The 16,304-nt window shown below is 42.4% G+C and overlaps 1 protein-coding gene across 1 annotated transcript in view; it reads left to right on the forward strand.

The window, feature by feature from the left end:
* syt3 (synaptotagmin III) overlaps positions 1-11,041 on the forward strand; it is a 33,278-nt gene extending 22,237 nt beyond the window's left edge. The window contains exons 8-13 of the mRNA XM_056402381.1: positions 939-1,157; positions 2,886-3,006; positions 4,437-4,608; positions 5,404-5,533; positions 6,956-7,049; positions 7,521-11,041. Coding sequence (XP_056258356.1) covers positions 939-1,157; positions 2,886-3,006; positions 4,437-4,608; positions 5,404-5,533; positions 6,956-7,045 — 732 coding nt within the window. The 3' untranslated portion in view covers positions 7,046-7,049; positions 7,521-11,041. The remainder of the gene's footprint in view (positions 1-938; positions 1,158-2,885; positions 3,007-4,436; positions 4,609-5,403; positions 5,534-6,955; positions 7,050-7,520) is intronic.
* Positions 11,042-16,304: the final 5,263 nt, after the last annotated feature.

The following is a 16,304-nucleotide window of genomic DNA, read 5'->3' on the forward strand; positions in this document are numbered from 1 at the left end:
GTTGAGGAAATAAAGATGCACATGAAACAGGTTAGAAATCCACTTGACTGTTGCAGCCGGAGGAATATTTTTCAAATCACAAGAGTCTTTGAGGATTCTGGACGTGCCTTCAAAATATCATTAAGTCTTGTCAAACAGCAAGTGGTGGTTTCTTGGCTTGGATTTATTTCTGAGAAAACCTCAACTCAGAGCTGTCAAGGCATCAATGCAAAAGTCTCAAATGTAAAAACAAATGATGACATGAAAGGCATAAATGTGGTAAGCTTTAGATTACAGCACACAAATCACTGTGTCATTATAGAGACAAATTTGTTTTTTTACTTTACTAAGGAGCTATTTGATAATTGCATTATAAATGGATAACAAGGAAAAATGTGTCAACAATTATTTTAAAATTATGACACATTTACAAAACAAACTTTCAGAAATGACAACGTAGAAACTTTCTTAACGTTGAGAATTCATTTCTTTTAATATTATTATAGCGTACATTATTGTTGTTTCTTGGGAACAAAACATTAGGCATAAGCCTGTGAGAAAGCGTGCACCTTTGTAGCTGTAGCGATGAAATAGTCAGTCCCCTGAACCATCATAAACTATTAAGGATATATAAATACACAAGGCAAAAACAATTTTCTTTATGTTACATTTTCACATGCATGTGTAATGTCAGCTGTGGTTACTTTTTTGTGACGCGTGTGTGCGTGGGTATGTGGACTGTAGAATGAAGTAGTGTGTTGTTAACTCCCTAATGTTAAAGCTCTATAACCTCGTGATAACTTCCTGTCCTAATGGCCTCAAACCTTCCAGTAGATACCAAACTAAGTATTACATGGGTGTCCCATCTGTACAGAATATTCACACTGTAATTTGCAGGAATTAATGTGAAATGTCTCCCTCTGTCTCTCTCTCTCTCTCTCTCTCTCTCTCTCTCTCAGGTTCACAGAAAGACCTTAAACCCAGTGTTCAACGAGACATTTCAGTTCGGCGTGCCGCTGAATGAGCTACATTCCAGGAAGCTGCATTTCTCCGTGTACGACTTCGACCGCTTCTCCAGGCACGACCTGATCGGCCAGGTCGTGGTGGACAACCTGCTGGACTTCAGCGAGGGCAGCGGGGACAAACCTGTGTGGAGGGACATCGTGGAGGGCACTGCGGTAAGGACGACGCGCCGCCGCAGAAACAACCAAGAATGATCACATTCATTTGGAGGAGATGCCCAATTTAGATTAGATGAAATTTGAATGAGCCTCGCGGCGATGTCAGGGCCCGTTGCAGATGCAAATTGTTGGGCCAAAGCCGTGAGAAATAGATTTAGAACCAGGGATGGAGCATATCGAACATGACACAGGTGACAGTTTCAGTTCTGGATTTTAAGTAGAAATGTGACATTATGAAAATGAATCTGAATTATAGCTGGGAAGAAAGAGAAAATACAAGAACAATGAAATATACAAAATTGCAATATTGCAGTATGAAGCCAAATGGTAAATATAAACACACATGAGTGCAGCTGTTGTTGACAGGATGTGCAGAATGTGCCCTGGACGAAGGATATACATGCTCATATTATCAAATATGTTATATTTAAAGATGTAAACAATGTGCAGGTTTTTGCTATGTGTTGTATAGTCTGTTCACCTCTTATAGCAAATTAACAAAAGGCCATTTTATTTTGGGCAAAAGCATGATTTTAGGTTTTTTGGGGGGCTCTACAATTTTAGAAATATGAGTGTTCAATATTTAAAAAACTGTTGAATTTATATGGTTGTTTTTGTATCAGAAAATTCAAGTCAAAGTCAAAGTATCAGGTTGCTGGAGACTGGGAAAATTTGGATCCCACAGTTTAGAATTCAAAAACTGATCTGGTTTTTTAGATTGAAAAACTTTCAGAGATAAGATTTCAAACCATATAAATTCAAATATTCCAAGTGCGGTGCTGCAGGTATTTAAAATTTCAGGACTGACTATCCCGTGGTGGTTCGGTTTCAGTTTCTCAAGATCCAAAATATTACCCCCTTCTGCTGCTTTTAATGTGACTCAAAAAATCCTTTGCATTATTGTGTGTTATCTGAAGATCCTGGATGTACACTCGTACTGTGAAGAGAGGATGCACAGAAGTTGTGCAGACTGGAAATTGCCTGCAGTGTAGATTAATTCAGAGGCTGGTAATGTGAAAAACCAGCTCAGATAGATTACTGGAAATGCACTGCTGGCCACATCCAAACTTTATATCAAGCAGTGTCCAAGCAGATTTATATGGAATATTCATAGACGGCTATTAGCAAATTAGATAGAGCAAAGAATTTTTTGGCATGGGCATTTCATTTATTGAATAAGTTTAAAACATCGGGCCTCTCAGTGTATTTCAGTGTTTCACTTGGGGAAGTATTGATTTGTGAGGCTCAAAGCCAGTGAGGAGTCATCACGCCCTAGTGTGACCTGAATACCACCGGTGTCATTACTGTGGTGCCACGGAGACCACGAGGCTGCGAGAGGATCAGTAGATGGGAGCGGAGGGAGGGATATAAAAAAAGGCCTGGAGAATCGTCACCTCTACTTAGCACCTTCCTCCGCTCGGGGCCATCAGCAGATTGGCGTATGATTCATTTACAGTGACGGCGCTTCCCCTCTGCCTAAACACCGCCTGTCCACATTAGGGCGCCTGCTGTCACCCGCCATCAGATTTACTGTAGCTCTTTCCAGGCAACAGACGATCATCAAAAAAAAGATTATTATTATATCTGTTAGTCCCTGCTCCATTTCTGATCCATTTCCTGTGTGTGTGTGTGTGTGTGTGTGTGTGTGTGTGTGTGTGTGTGTGTGTCTGTGTGTGTGTGTGTGTGTGTGTGTGTGTGTGTGTGTGTGTGTGTGTTGACCCACAGGAGAAGGCTGATCTCGGGGAGCTTAATTTCTCGCTGTGTTACCTACCCACTGCAGGCAGGCTCACCGCCACAATCATCAAGGCCACCAACCTCAAAGCCATGGACCTGACTGGCTTCTCAGGTAAAGGATTTACACACTCACACACTCACACACACACACACACACACACACACACACACACACACACACACACACACACACATGTCATGCTGCTGCGAGACCTCCAGCGAGCAGCAGCCTGACTGGAAACTTGTTTAAGAGGGAAAAAAATGTGACAGAAAACAGTTTTAACACTGTCTAAAAATAACAGCGATTGGTGTTGCGCGTTGCTTTCCTGATCTGGCGAGAAGCCGTGTAGAGACATTTTTCTCATATATAACATCACTAGTAAACACAGAGCCAGTTCACTGAAATAGAAGAGGAACTTATACGCCATTTAGCAACAAATAAAAAAAAGTCTTTCCCAGTGATAGCACCCTCAATAAACCAGCAAACAATGCAGCCACAAGATACTATATGTTGCATTTGTTGCAAGCAAAACCAACAAGTTTGCGCACAGAGGTTTAGCAGGGAGTGATTTCTCAAAACCTAATAAATCAACACCTGAAGGAGAAGCAGACGAAGCATGTTGAGGGAAGCGCAAATGACTATAAATCTTTGCTAAATTAATCCTGGTATGAATATGAGCATCACAAGATTGATTGTTTCGAACTGTGTAAGAGAATCTGAGGGGAGATTTTTTTTTTCAAGAAACAGAAGTAGAGTTTATACATTATGAATATCGAACCTGAGGCTGTGAAGTTCATTTGTTGCATAAACAACATGCAGTAAAAAATTTGTTTCCATTACTGTATGTCTGTAGAAATACAGCAATAGTTTTACCCATGAGACTGATATTAAGAATTGCTAATGCTAATATTGAATTAACAAAGGCATTATGTACAGGTTTTATTCTTTATTTACCCTTCAGTTAAAGACTTGGTGATTGCTACGGCAGTGTCCTCTCAGATTAAATGAGATCTCAGATGATAATGACCACAGGCCGTTATTATTGCCACGGTGATCCTGAGATGATTGTGGCGCCTGAAAGATGCTTAAAATTGCAGCATAAAAATGGAGTCGTGGGTGTGTGTGTGTGTGTGTGTGCGAGTGTGTGAGTGTGTGTTTTCCCTGGCTGCTGTCACTGAGCTGCACATGTTGAATGGATAACTGAAGTGATTCAACCTGTGCTGCTTTTCTCCCTTTGTGTTCTTAATCCAGCTTTGCCAAGGTGACTTGATTTTCATGCCTTTTATGTGTTACAGACGCAGATACCTGTGAGCATAATACCGAACAGTGTTTGCAGGAGTCCCCCCCTTATCTTATTCTCTCTGCTTCCTCCCCCGCTTTCCCTGTCTCCCCGTCTTTTTCTTCCTCTTTCTACTTCGCTACTTCCTATCCTACCTCCCTCTCCCCCTTTCTTTTTTTCTTTCCCAATACTCCCTTTTTTTTTACCCCCTCTCCTGTCTCCCTTATCTTTCTCTCCCTCTCTGTCTTTGTTTCTCCTTCAGATCCGTACGTGAAAGCCTCTCTGATCTGTGACGGGCGACGGCTAAAAAAGAGGAAGACCTCCATTAAGAAGAACACGCTGAACCCCACGTACAACGAGGCGCTGGTGTTTGACATTCCCAATGAAAATATAGAAAGTGTATCCATCATCATTGCAGTGATGGACTATGACTGGTGAGCGGAGCTGCCGTTACACTGCTGCATGCTCTGGGGGCTTTAAGATGAAACTGATCATTACTGTGAAGTGTGCTGTTTACAGAGTGTGTGTGTGTGTGTGTGTGTGTGTGTGTGTGTGTGTGTGTGTGTGTGTGTGTGTGCGTGCGTGTGAGTGTGTGTGTGTGTGTGTGTGTGAGTTTGTACATGCAGCGCGATGCTTGCTACTGCTTTGTGGTCGTCACATTTTGATGGTGTTGCGGCTGTGTTGAACACGATGTGGGGAGCCCCCCCTCATGAGTCAGCCTCCTGGTGGACGTTCCCTGTTTTACAAAGACGGGCACCTCATGAATAGTCATGATTTATGCTAATGCTGAAAGAGGAAGTGTAACCCTGCCAGCGTCTGTCTGCCTCTCGCAGCAGCACATGGCCGGTTGATGTGTTTGTGTATGGATGCACCACCTCCCTATTATGTAGTCTGCCCTCCATTTGCTGTCTCTATAGGTGTGTGCTCTTGTATGTTTCTGCTTGTGCCTGCTCCCGCTCTCACATCAAGCTTTTATACAGGGGCCGGGTGTATTTGTGAGCTGCTATTCAATATCCTTCCTCGGCAGCTGTACTCTTTTCCTTATACTCAAGGTTGATAAATGAGACCCTCTGTGCCTGTCTCCCCCTCTCTCTCTGCTTTTTTATATGCTTCTCTCTCTCTCTCTCTCCGCCCCCCCATCCCTTTCCTACTCTCTGCTCTGTTTTCACTCTCTCTTTCTCTGTCTCTCTTGTCCTTGCTTCCATCCCTCATCCCTCGCTGCGTGTCAGTATTGGTCATAACGAGGTTATAGGGATGTGTCGTGTGGGCAGTGAAGCCGAGGGTCCAGGCAGAGAGCACTGGGCAGCCATGCTGGCCAATCCACGCAAACCAATAGAGCACTGGCATCAGCTTGTGGAGGTAATGAGCATATTATCATGTGTTCACGTGTGTGTGAGCAGGAATGTATGTGTGTGTGTGTGTGTGTGTGTGTGTGTGTGTGTGTGTGTGTGCATTCATGTGTCACAAGTATGATCTCATACCACATATGTTATGTTCTGTTCTTCTGTTGGCGCTGGGCATAATAGCAAAAATTATTATTTTTTTTATCATACAATGATTATCTTTAGAAGCAGCAGCAGGGATACTTGAAGAATAGCAGTAGTGATAGTAGTGTAGAGGTAAGGGTCCAGTAGCAGGAGTGGCCCTGATTAGCTGTATTTAACTTTGAAGAAGCAATACCAAAATAGAAAATAAAAATCCATTATAAGTAAAAGTGCTCATGTAAAATCATTATTAAGAGCATAATGCATATAATTATCAAATTAAATGTCCTCAATATGCAGAATAGGCTGTATATGTACCAAAGTTTCATTACTTTATATACTGTTGGGTAATTAATCTATCATATTTTAACTCATATTAGAAGCTGAAATGCGTTTTGTAAGTAAAACCTTGATTTGCAAACTATCTACTAACTATATCTGTCAAATAAATGTAGTTGGGAAGCAAGTACAATATTTTCCTTTGAAATATTAAACATATTGAAAAACTGTACTTAAAGAAATAATTGACATTTTGGGAAACATGCTTTCATGCCAAGAGTTAGACGAGAGGATCAACACCACTTTCATATCTGTACAGTAAATATTAAGCTACCGCCACCAGCAGCCGGTTAGCTTAGCTAACCCTGCGTAAAAACAACAAGATGTTACACATTTTTGTACATATTAAAAAATGTGATACAATTAGTGAGCTTTACAGTAAAAACCTCTGTGATTGAAAACTGAAGCAAACACTGAAGTGCCAGAAACTGCAGTTCCTTGAATGACCACTTGAGGCTGGCTCCAAAAGTGAGTCAATCCCCATGGACTCAACTTTACAGCAAAAATAAACATGTTTACAACCTGGTACAAAAAAACAGTTTTGGTCTCTATAGCTAATTTGACTGCTGTACAGGGGTGAATATTTTTATAGAAATTTTATTACAGCTTAAAGTTATGTATAATTGAAGGCATGCACCAAAGTCTTGGCTCCACAAAAGCCCCACCTCTTTGCCCATTTCAGGATTAGCCAGGAGTTAGGCGGGGTCAGACACTGCCAAGATGGCGACAGCGGAGCAGCTCACTCTGAGCTTCAAAACTGCTCTTCAGAAATCTGTGGGTGAAGTCACAGAGGCCGCGTCCATCTTTATATAGAGTCTATGGGTAGTAATAGCAATAGGCTACTGGTGGTAAAAGAAAGTCATCACATTAAAATTTTCATTTATTTCAACTGAATGTAAAAAGTGATTCATTTTGTTATAATGCTTCGACATTAATAACATTTGTTTTTCCCCTGCAGGAAAAAGCAATTGGTACATTTGTGTCGAAGAGTGTTACAACACCCTCCCCTAAGCCTCACATCGTGGTGGACAGTCCTCACTCCGATTAAAACTGTGAGCCTATCCTCACTTTATTTTTTATTTTTTTACAGCATGATTTTAACACATACAATTATTTCCTAGTCAACTGTGTATCGCATTTTGTACCATCATTCCACAAGCCATCCAGCAGCTCCTTGATTTCTGCTTGTAAAAAGACTGCACTGGAATCTTAAAGTATAGTACACATCCACATACATAGCAGCAGATGCTCTCTAGTCAGATTTACACAAGGAAACTGGTGGAGGCTTTAAAAGCATGACCTGACTGTGAGTGTGTGATAAAGTGGAGGCTGCGGAGCTGTCAGATGTAGGACCTCTAAGGCAGAAGCATCTGTATAATCTAGATGTTATGGCTTATGTAATGCATCACCCCCCTCCTCCCCCCAAACGTACAGTACTGCATACTGTTTATATATTCTCTTGCCCCCCTGCTGTCTCTCTCTTGCTTAATCTGCCTCTTCTCCCTTATTCCCTCTTTCCTCAGGTCATTATCATCTCTCCAGCTCCAGACTTTCCTTTTTTCCTCTCATCTGTGAATAATTCTCTCCATCAAAGAAAGAGAGACGCAGAGACACTGCTAGTGTCCAACTGCTAGTGCTGTTTTGCTCCAGCTAATGAATCCTCCAAAAACCTGTGCTGTCTTTGCCAAGCCGGGGAAAAAAAAAACATCTACCACAAGCAAAACTTTGAGCATCAGACTACACATTTACAAACCCATGCAGACATTAAACAGTACAGTAGGGCTCAAATCAGGTGTAAATTTGGGATATAGCAAGGGAACTCACACACATAACTCACACACTCACACACACACACATATACACACAGAGTTTGTAGTATGTGCGTAGTTCATGTGTGCTTCAGATTAGTGTAGTATTTCATCTAGGAGGAGTGTGATGTGACAAACTTTTCTCTCCTGAAAACAAAAAAACAAAAAAACAAAAAAATAATAAAAAATGAGTAAGCCATCACAGAATGGGTCATTTCAACCAGGACCAAAGGTTCATACCCTTGTACAGACTATAAAAGAAGAAAATCACTATGTCGATATTTTTCTTTGCAACATTGATGTACAGTATATTCTGTACTGTATAGGAAAACATCTCATGTAGTACTTAGCAGGACAAAACATCCATGGAGGATTCTCCCGGGCCATTTTGGACGCCTTCTCCAGGCTCCGCACCCTCTGGTTTTTGGACTTATCTCACTTAATGTCGCCGGAGGAAAGACGACGAAGCATCCTGTGGTCTTTATTGATGTCAGAGGAGTGAAAAATGAGGACAGACTCATTGGTCTAAGCATGTTACGCAACCTTGAAATGTGTCCCTCTTCCTCATGCTTTTCGTCACAGTCCTCATGGTGCTCATCAAATACCAACTTTTTTTTTTTCTAATGATTTTGCTGTGTCTTTTGTGTCATACATTATACATATAACCATCAGGAAAGGAGTTTATTCATGCCGTTTTTTTACAGTCCACTGAGGATGAGATGGTATAAGCTTCTGAGTGACATGGACTACTTGATCGTCCCCGGAACTCCGGCCAAAGTGGCTGACTTTTCGTACTGTAGGACTACACGGGTTGGATGAAACCTGCGATTAGGGTCGGACCAGCATCCGTCTGGAGTGCACTCTCTGGAGGATGTAACCCACAGGGAAGGATATCACCACTCAGTTTTATTTTTCTATCATCCCAGGACTTTTTTGTGTTCTTATCTCAAGAAGTCATCGTCCAGCTTCAACTGAGAAAAATGTTCTTCAAGTCCACATCATGTCTCCGACAAGACTTTCGAAGGACACACACGTCCGTGTTGCTTTTATTAGTGTGTGTTTCCGTGTTTGTGGGCGTGTTTGTTTTGTATTCGTGCGCGTCTGTGTGTGTGTGTGTGAGTGTGTGTATGTGTGTATGTGTGTGTATGTGTGTGTGCCTGTGTGTGTGTCACTGTGACCTTGTGTGTGTGTCTAAGTGTGTGTGTGACACGTTTCTGTGCTCACCGCCTCCCTTGTCCTTTTTCTGTCTCCCTCACTCCCCGAAATCCCGGCATCCACAGACTGAAATGCTTGTCTCGGAGCCAAATGTGTCTTCTGTCCTGTGTCTTTACAAGGAGCCATTTTGTGTGTGTGTGTGTGTGTGTGTCTGTGTGTGTGTGGGTGTGTGTGTTTGAAAGCGAGTATATGTGTGTGTGTTTGTGTGTGTGTGTGTGTGTGTGTACTATACGTGCCTGGGGAAACACTGTCTTTCATAGACATTAGTTTGTATTGTCTATGTCGTCTCTAAAATCAGCTGCCAATCATTCAACCCTCCTCTCCTCTCTAACCCTTTGCCTGATGTAAGTAACTGTGTTGATCGTGTACTTCTTTCAGTAATTTGTGTACTGTATGTCCGAGGGAAAAAAACAGATGGCACAGTGATTGGGAAATAAATTGTGGGGTGTGTTTTGATTAAATTTACAAGAAGGAACACAAAAACAAACAAACAAACAAAAAAAACTAAAAAAAAAAAAAAGAAGAAAAAAGAAAAAAACATGGGAGGCTCATTTGTTACGGCCTAAAGATCATGACAAACTTAGATCCCCTTAAAGCAAGACAACAGGGAGGAGGTGTTGTGAGAAAATAAGCGCCTGGAGTTTCTGCACTTCCTGTGTAAAACGATACAGACTTATAAAGCCATGTCTGTCACCGCTACTACAACTACTACTGTAACCTCAGCAAAAACAACAGTACAACACCTCACTACAGCTACTTGTATTTGCTATCGTTGCCATCTCCCTCTCATCCTCTCGCACGCAAACACACACACTTTTGTCGAGGAGGGTGTGTGCGTGTGAGTGTGTGTGAGTGTGTGTGTGTGTGTGTGTGTGTGTGTGTGTGTGTGTGTGTGTGTGTGTGTGTGTGTGTGTGTGTTTGTTTCCGGGGAGGGATGTAGTTTATTTCTCTTTACCTCTGGATCGTGGAAGTGCAGGGCAGGCAGGACTTACCGGTGAGCTCGATGGGGTGTTCGGGAGGTGACACATCCCGCATCATACCCGCAAGTATCCTGTGGGGTTTGTCAGCTGGGGGACTATTGATCAGCTTGTATAAGTAGATATGGTATTGATCCATTGGTCTTGAGGCCCCATAATTCTCTGTTTCCCAGCCTCTCTCTCTCTCTCTCTCTCTCTCTCTCTCTCTCTCTCTCTCCCTCTCTCTCTGCTTGTGTCTACCCTATTTAGCCCTTGTGTTACTGCCTGGTGATAGATTACAAAACTCATAGTGGAACCGGCATATCCCCTTATTCTCTTCCTCCCCCTGTCTGCTACACCCCCCCCTCCCTTTTCAGTTTCTGTCTGTCTGATTACTGTCTGATTACTCATTCTCTCCTCCAGCAATCCTTACCTTTCCTCCCGCTCCAACCCCCCCTTACCTATCCTTTTCTCACTCCATTTTTTTTCACCCACTTCCCTCCTCCCTCAACATCATCCCTCCATCTTGCCCTCTTTCTTTGTATCACCCTTCCTCCCTCTTTCCTCCCTCCCTCCTCTCTATTCTCTTTCTCTCGCTGTCTTCTCGTGTTAGTGCAGTTCTGAATGGTCATGGGGAAACATGTTTGCATGCTTATATTAACATGAATGATGTCAACTTGATGCAATGAAAAATTATATAAGTGATGCTTTAAGCAAAATCTGACAATGAACTTGATACTAATACTACTAATGACGACTAAATGGAGACCTAGCAATTGTTTATCTCTGTGGTCAAAAACAACAATGATGAAATAACATTGTTTATGCTGTATTTATCTTTCTCGAATTGGTATTCTTTTTGATTTTCAGTTGTTTTTTATATATAATTTATTCAAGAGGTTTACTTTTTTATTGGTTAATGCTGAGAATTGTGAGTGAGGGGTTCAGTCAGGGGCGATTGTTTCAGTCAGGACAGCTGTACCAGGTCGCAGGATGTCGGTGAATGTGTAAGTAACAGTGTGACTGAAGCAATGATAATGGAAATAAAGGATATGTATCATCCAGCCTCGAGTTCCTGTCTTCTTTTAATCTGCTGGGTCGGGAGGCAGAAGAAGTGGTGGAGCTACTGTCACACATTCCAGGCGGTGTGCTATATATAAAATGCAAAGCCCTGAGCATTTCAGATGTACAGGCATGGAAGGTAAGACACTTTACCTGGACAGAAGGAGCTTGAACCCAACTTTTTTTATTTTTTATTACCAAGCTCTCTGACTTTCTGCTGTGCATTAAGTCATGTGTAATTATTCAGCCACTTTGTCATGAATTCTTTATTGTGGCCGCGTTTTGCCTAAATGCAAAATGGAGCACGGCTTGCCTGCCCTGTGTGCTTTCTTCCATCTGGCCCCCTGCTTGTGTTTCATCTCCTTTTATTTTTAAAACACATATTATTTGTCATGTGGTTATTATCTCCCGTTAAAGCGAAGATGCCCACCAGTAGCAATCTGCAAGCCCCAGCGCTTCAGCGAAAAAGCCAGATAGAGAGGAGGAAGAAGACTGGAGCTCAGATGTGCAGGGGGAATGACAGAGAAGGAGGAGTAGCAGAGGATTAAACAAACGAAGGAGGATGAAGACCGGGAGAATGCCAGTGAGGAGGAGGAAGAGGAGGAGGAGGAGGACACGAATGGGAAAACCTGGAAGAGGAGAGGAGATAGCTGCATGCAGGATGTGCGTACAAGTAGAGACAGGAGGTGGAGGAGGATAGCTCTGTATATAGACACTCTCATCGTGGGGCACCTGCAGCATACTGACAGTGTTAACGGTTCAAAAAGAGGGAAACACACACACACACACACACACACACACACACACACCACCGATCACGCGCACATACACATGTGACAGCGCACAGTTAGCACAGCTTTAATGCTGTGTAGACTGTTGAGAGAGGAAAGTGTGTGTGTGTGTGTGTGTGTGTGTGTTGGGGGGGTGGGGGGGCTGTTGTCTCCATGGCAACGTTCCCACCGTGCAAAAAAAAAAAAAAAAAAATCATTTAGTCGGAAAGACATTTCACTCAGTTCAGTGAGCTGAAAGAGGCAAAGAGGGAGGGTGGGGAGGGGAGCAAGTTAGACACCGGGGGAGGTGTGTGCAATATAGAGCTGTTTGTATCACACTGGAGGGATTTATCTAAAGTAAGCTGACAGCAAGGCATTAGCTCTTATTGCTAATATCTGATTATTATACATAATGATAATGAACTCCCTCGCTTCATTAAAGATGAATGCAGTAGCTTTGGGTGATACTTTGGCCTTGTAGTTTTCTTGACAGGACCATCTGCATGAATCTGAATCTATGTCTTTATGTAGCATGATAAAATTCGCATTACCTGCACCACCTTTTCCTGACGGGGACTCCAAAGTTTAGCTTTCTCCTCTGGAAAGCACTGCGCAAAAGGCACTCCTTACAAGACCCCCTTATTATGCCACGTACACAGTTTTTAACATTTTATTCCATCACTATAAATAATACCCAAAACCTTTCAAAATAATGAATTCAATGAATGCATGCAAGAGGAAACCTCAGTAGCTTGCCTCTGCAGGGGAACAATGTATTAAAACAGGACCTGGGCCCCAGGATCTGACCTTCTCTGTAAATTACTTTCAAGGCACAACTTAATGATATTCACCTTACAAACAGAAACTTCTGTGAAACATCTTTTGGCATTACATCTCTGGTACTGAATGAAGTATGTAAAAAGGAATTTCTGAATGTGGGGTTCTTTATAAAATGAATAAAAGAATCTTGCCATTTAAGAAATGAAAGTAAAAAAAAATCTGCATTTAAGCCCTGTTCATTATTCACTACATGGACGGCACAGCACCAGTGCTAGACTCAATAGAAAAAGCCCCAGAGACTGGCAGGGCAGGGTACTATCACAGCATCCCAAATGCTCTGGGTAGTTCTGGTAACCCATTTGTGTGGATGTCAGTGTATCAGCATGCTGGCTGTGATTACCTGTTGTGAGCAGACCATCTGGCCCTCAGCATCCCAGCTGGGTACCGCGGTCAGGAGACGGATTGTCTTTACCACACCACCTGGACCTCGCAGACATAGAGCGCCACAGCACCGACCATATTTCTCATTCATATTTTATTATGTCATTTTCTGACCAAACGAAAAACAAAATGGAAAAAAAAAAAAGGGAAAACATTGTGTAGTTTTCCAAAGGCAGACCCAGGGAGCAGGCTTTCTGTAATTGCTCGGCAACTGTTGGCACTGTTTGTGTTGAAGTTCAAAGCAGCGAGACACACAGTATATATCCCTCTGAGCAGCAGAGAGCATCAGGGTTGCAGAGTATAGGCTAGCTTACGCAGACACATTCACACACATACACACCCAAACACTCATGATCCATTCTGTCAGTTTAATTTGGCCACGATGCTCAGTCAGAATAAAAAGCTCTGCGGGGGGGGGGGGTTTAATGTTTGGATGCACAGGCTTGCCTTGGGCATAAACCCTTCCTCAGATGAACTTTGCTTAGATTGCTGGAAGCGGCCCTGCCTACTGACGCCTAAATTGAAAAGCTGCTTGAGTCCACAGCTTGTTGCCCTTCCTAGAATTTGGGGTTAAATTGATATGTAGCATTGTTTCTGTGGGAGGTTCTGAGTTTGATGAGCTCTGAAGCCCTTTGTTGTGCGCTGTGCTGAGTCGACTGCCTGGCATTGCCACAGGGGAGTAGATGCTATTGTTGGACCCACAGAAACAGTACGCTGCTGTCTTACAACTACAGGTTAGGCGCTGGTGTATTGTGCTCACCTGACAGCAGGTTAGCCTGCTGATACCTGCTGTAGTAATTATGCTCTTGTTTTCAGCAGTGAGGCTTTGGAGGGGATGGGCAAGTGTTGTAGAGAAAATGTTATATAGGATGGGGAAACTGCAAAGCAGCCAAGCCTGAAGCAAGCTGGGTGTTTCAAAGTATCAGATCACATTTTCTGTTCATTTAAATATAATTAAAAGAAGGGTCAGATGAAATTGTTCCTGAGGAAAAGGGCTGTTGTTGGTGGTTGTCCCTGGAGCTTTTCCTTTAAGTAGCATTATGCAGTCTAAACATATACATACTATACATAGATCCATCTCAAGGCTCTCTGGCTCTCAGTGAGGGCGATGTTCTTTCATGTTTCCATCTGTAACAGTGTCTCTGTGACGAAGAGCAGACGTCTACTGTACTTACTGTAGATATTTGCTGACATCTCCTGGAGATCTGGCTCAACAGCACTTGGAAATCTCCAGCGTTCTTTCCTGTTTCAAACATACAAAAAAGAAAACGCTCAACAGAACAATGGTGATCAGAGAGTATCACACAGTACAGTCAAAGGTTTATGATATTTCACTCTTGAATCCCTCCATTTCTGTCACGAGTCTGAATCGTGCTTTTGCTTCCAATAAGTGGACACGTGTTAAGGCTGTGCGCATGATTTCTAGGCCTACACGTTCCAAGGGATTTGTCCTGAATGGGCCGGTGCTTAAATGGTGCACCTCAGCTTTCACTGCAACAGACACGCTCAAGGTCAGTGCTCAGCAAGGTGCTGGGGTTTAGCAGGTCCGTGTAACAGCATCAATTCTGCTGCTGTTCACGTAATACCAGGAACACGTTCAGGTTTCTCTTCCCTCCAGGCGAAGTATCAGACCAGTGTTAGTTTGATTTTTATAACAAGAATGTATAAAAATCTGAACACGATCTTGAGCTTGGTCAGTAGAGCAAAACTGAACATCATGTTTCTGTCATTGCAGTCTGTTAAAAGTCAGCGGTTAATTGTGTGATGCCTTCTCTTCACAGTCAGTTAGGATTTTAAAAGTCTTGTATAGATTCCCAGTTTTACCCTTGATGAAAGTTCTCTGTTGGCCTCCTGCCCTGTCCACCTCAGGGTGGCCTTTAGATGGATTTCAGGCAGATACGATAACAGACGACCTTTCTAATGACTAATGCCACTGGTGGAGGACTTGCAAAGAGTGAGGTTTGGAGGTTTAATCCAAGATAATATTCAGTGATGACCTTGTGCCTCCAGGCTTCATTCACCCTCAGTGTCAGCACCTACTAATGCACTTCTTTGACAAGAAGCGGTTAGCTCATAGAACTAAACTGAAGTAAAATGAACTTCACTGGATGCACAGGAAGAAATTGTCATCTCAGTTAGGTACAGCTGGCCTGCACATGTGGAATTTGCAATTTAATAAAATTCGTTTTCTGACCAACTTGTATTCAACAAAGATAACCCCATTAAAAACTTTTATCTTCTGTCGGCTTGACTACTAATGTTGTCTTTAGAGGTCGTAAGGAGTCGATGAGACAACAAGCCAGTTCAAGAAAGAGGAAGACATCCCACCAGTTCTCAGACCTCTGCACTGCCCTCCTGTGTGTCAAATACTTAGTCTTGAAATACTACTGTTGTTTTATAAAGCAGTGAATGGTTTGGGGGCAAAACACATGTCTAATTGGCTGCAATGTTATGAACCATCCAGACATCAGGTCATCTGCAGGAGCGGTGTGCTTACTCCCCAGAGATGAAGCCAGGTTTTATACACCACATATCTGGAACAGCCTCTGAGACAACCTGAGGTCTGACCAGCTCTCAATTATTTAAAACCGAGGTTTAAAGCGTTCCTCTTCGCCACCGCCATATACTTAATTACATTTGGGACTATTCATTCATATCCTGAACTGCACTGTCACTGCACAGTAATTTTTATGCCCCTGTTTCTTCACTTTTATATCTTATGTTTTATTTTACTAAAATAAAATTTTACTAAAATCATGTTGCTTTTCATTTCCTTTATATTTTGTCTTCATGCAATACCTTTTCATGTGTCATGTAAAAAGCACTTTGAATTGCCTTGGTACTTAAAGGTGCTATACAAATGAGCTTGCCTTACCATGGTGATAATCTGGTGAAATCACAAACACGAGCTTGTGAAGAAGACTGCTTGAACCTACAAGATGAAGAAAGATAAATATCAGTCATTCCATTTAAATGAAACAAAATTCAACAGCTTTATCCCATTTGACCCAACAAATATTCAGTAAACCATTTATGATGCAAGTGTACAATTTGTACACTAAAATGTACAATTCATTTATTCAGTGTCATCCATGCCTTTATTTCTTCTGGCCTGGATTATTGTAACTCCCTATTTTGTTGTTGAAGTGAGTCTGCAATTTCACGATTGCAACTGGTTCAGAACACAGCAGTCAGGCTCTTGACAAACACAAAACGAAGAGAGCTTATCACCCCATTCTGGTCCAACTTCAATGGCTTCCCGTACATTTCAGAAT

Source organism: Seriola aureovittata, chromosome 17 (genome assembly GCF_021018895.1).
Source record: "Seriola aureovittata isolate HTS-2021-v1 ecotype China chromosome 17, ASM2101889v1, whole genome shotgun sequence".
Taxonomy (NCBI): Eukaryota; Metazoa; Chordata; class Actinopteri; order Carangiformes; family Carangidae; genus Seriola; species Seriola aureovittata.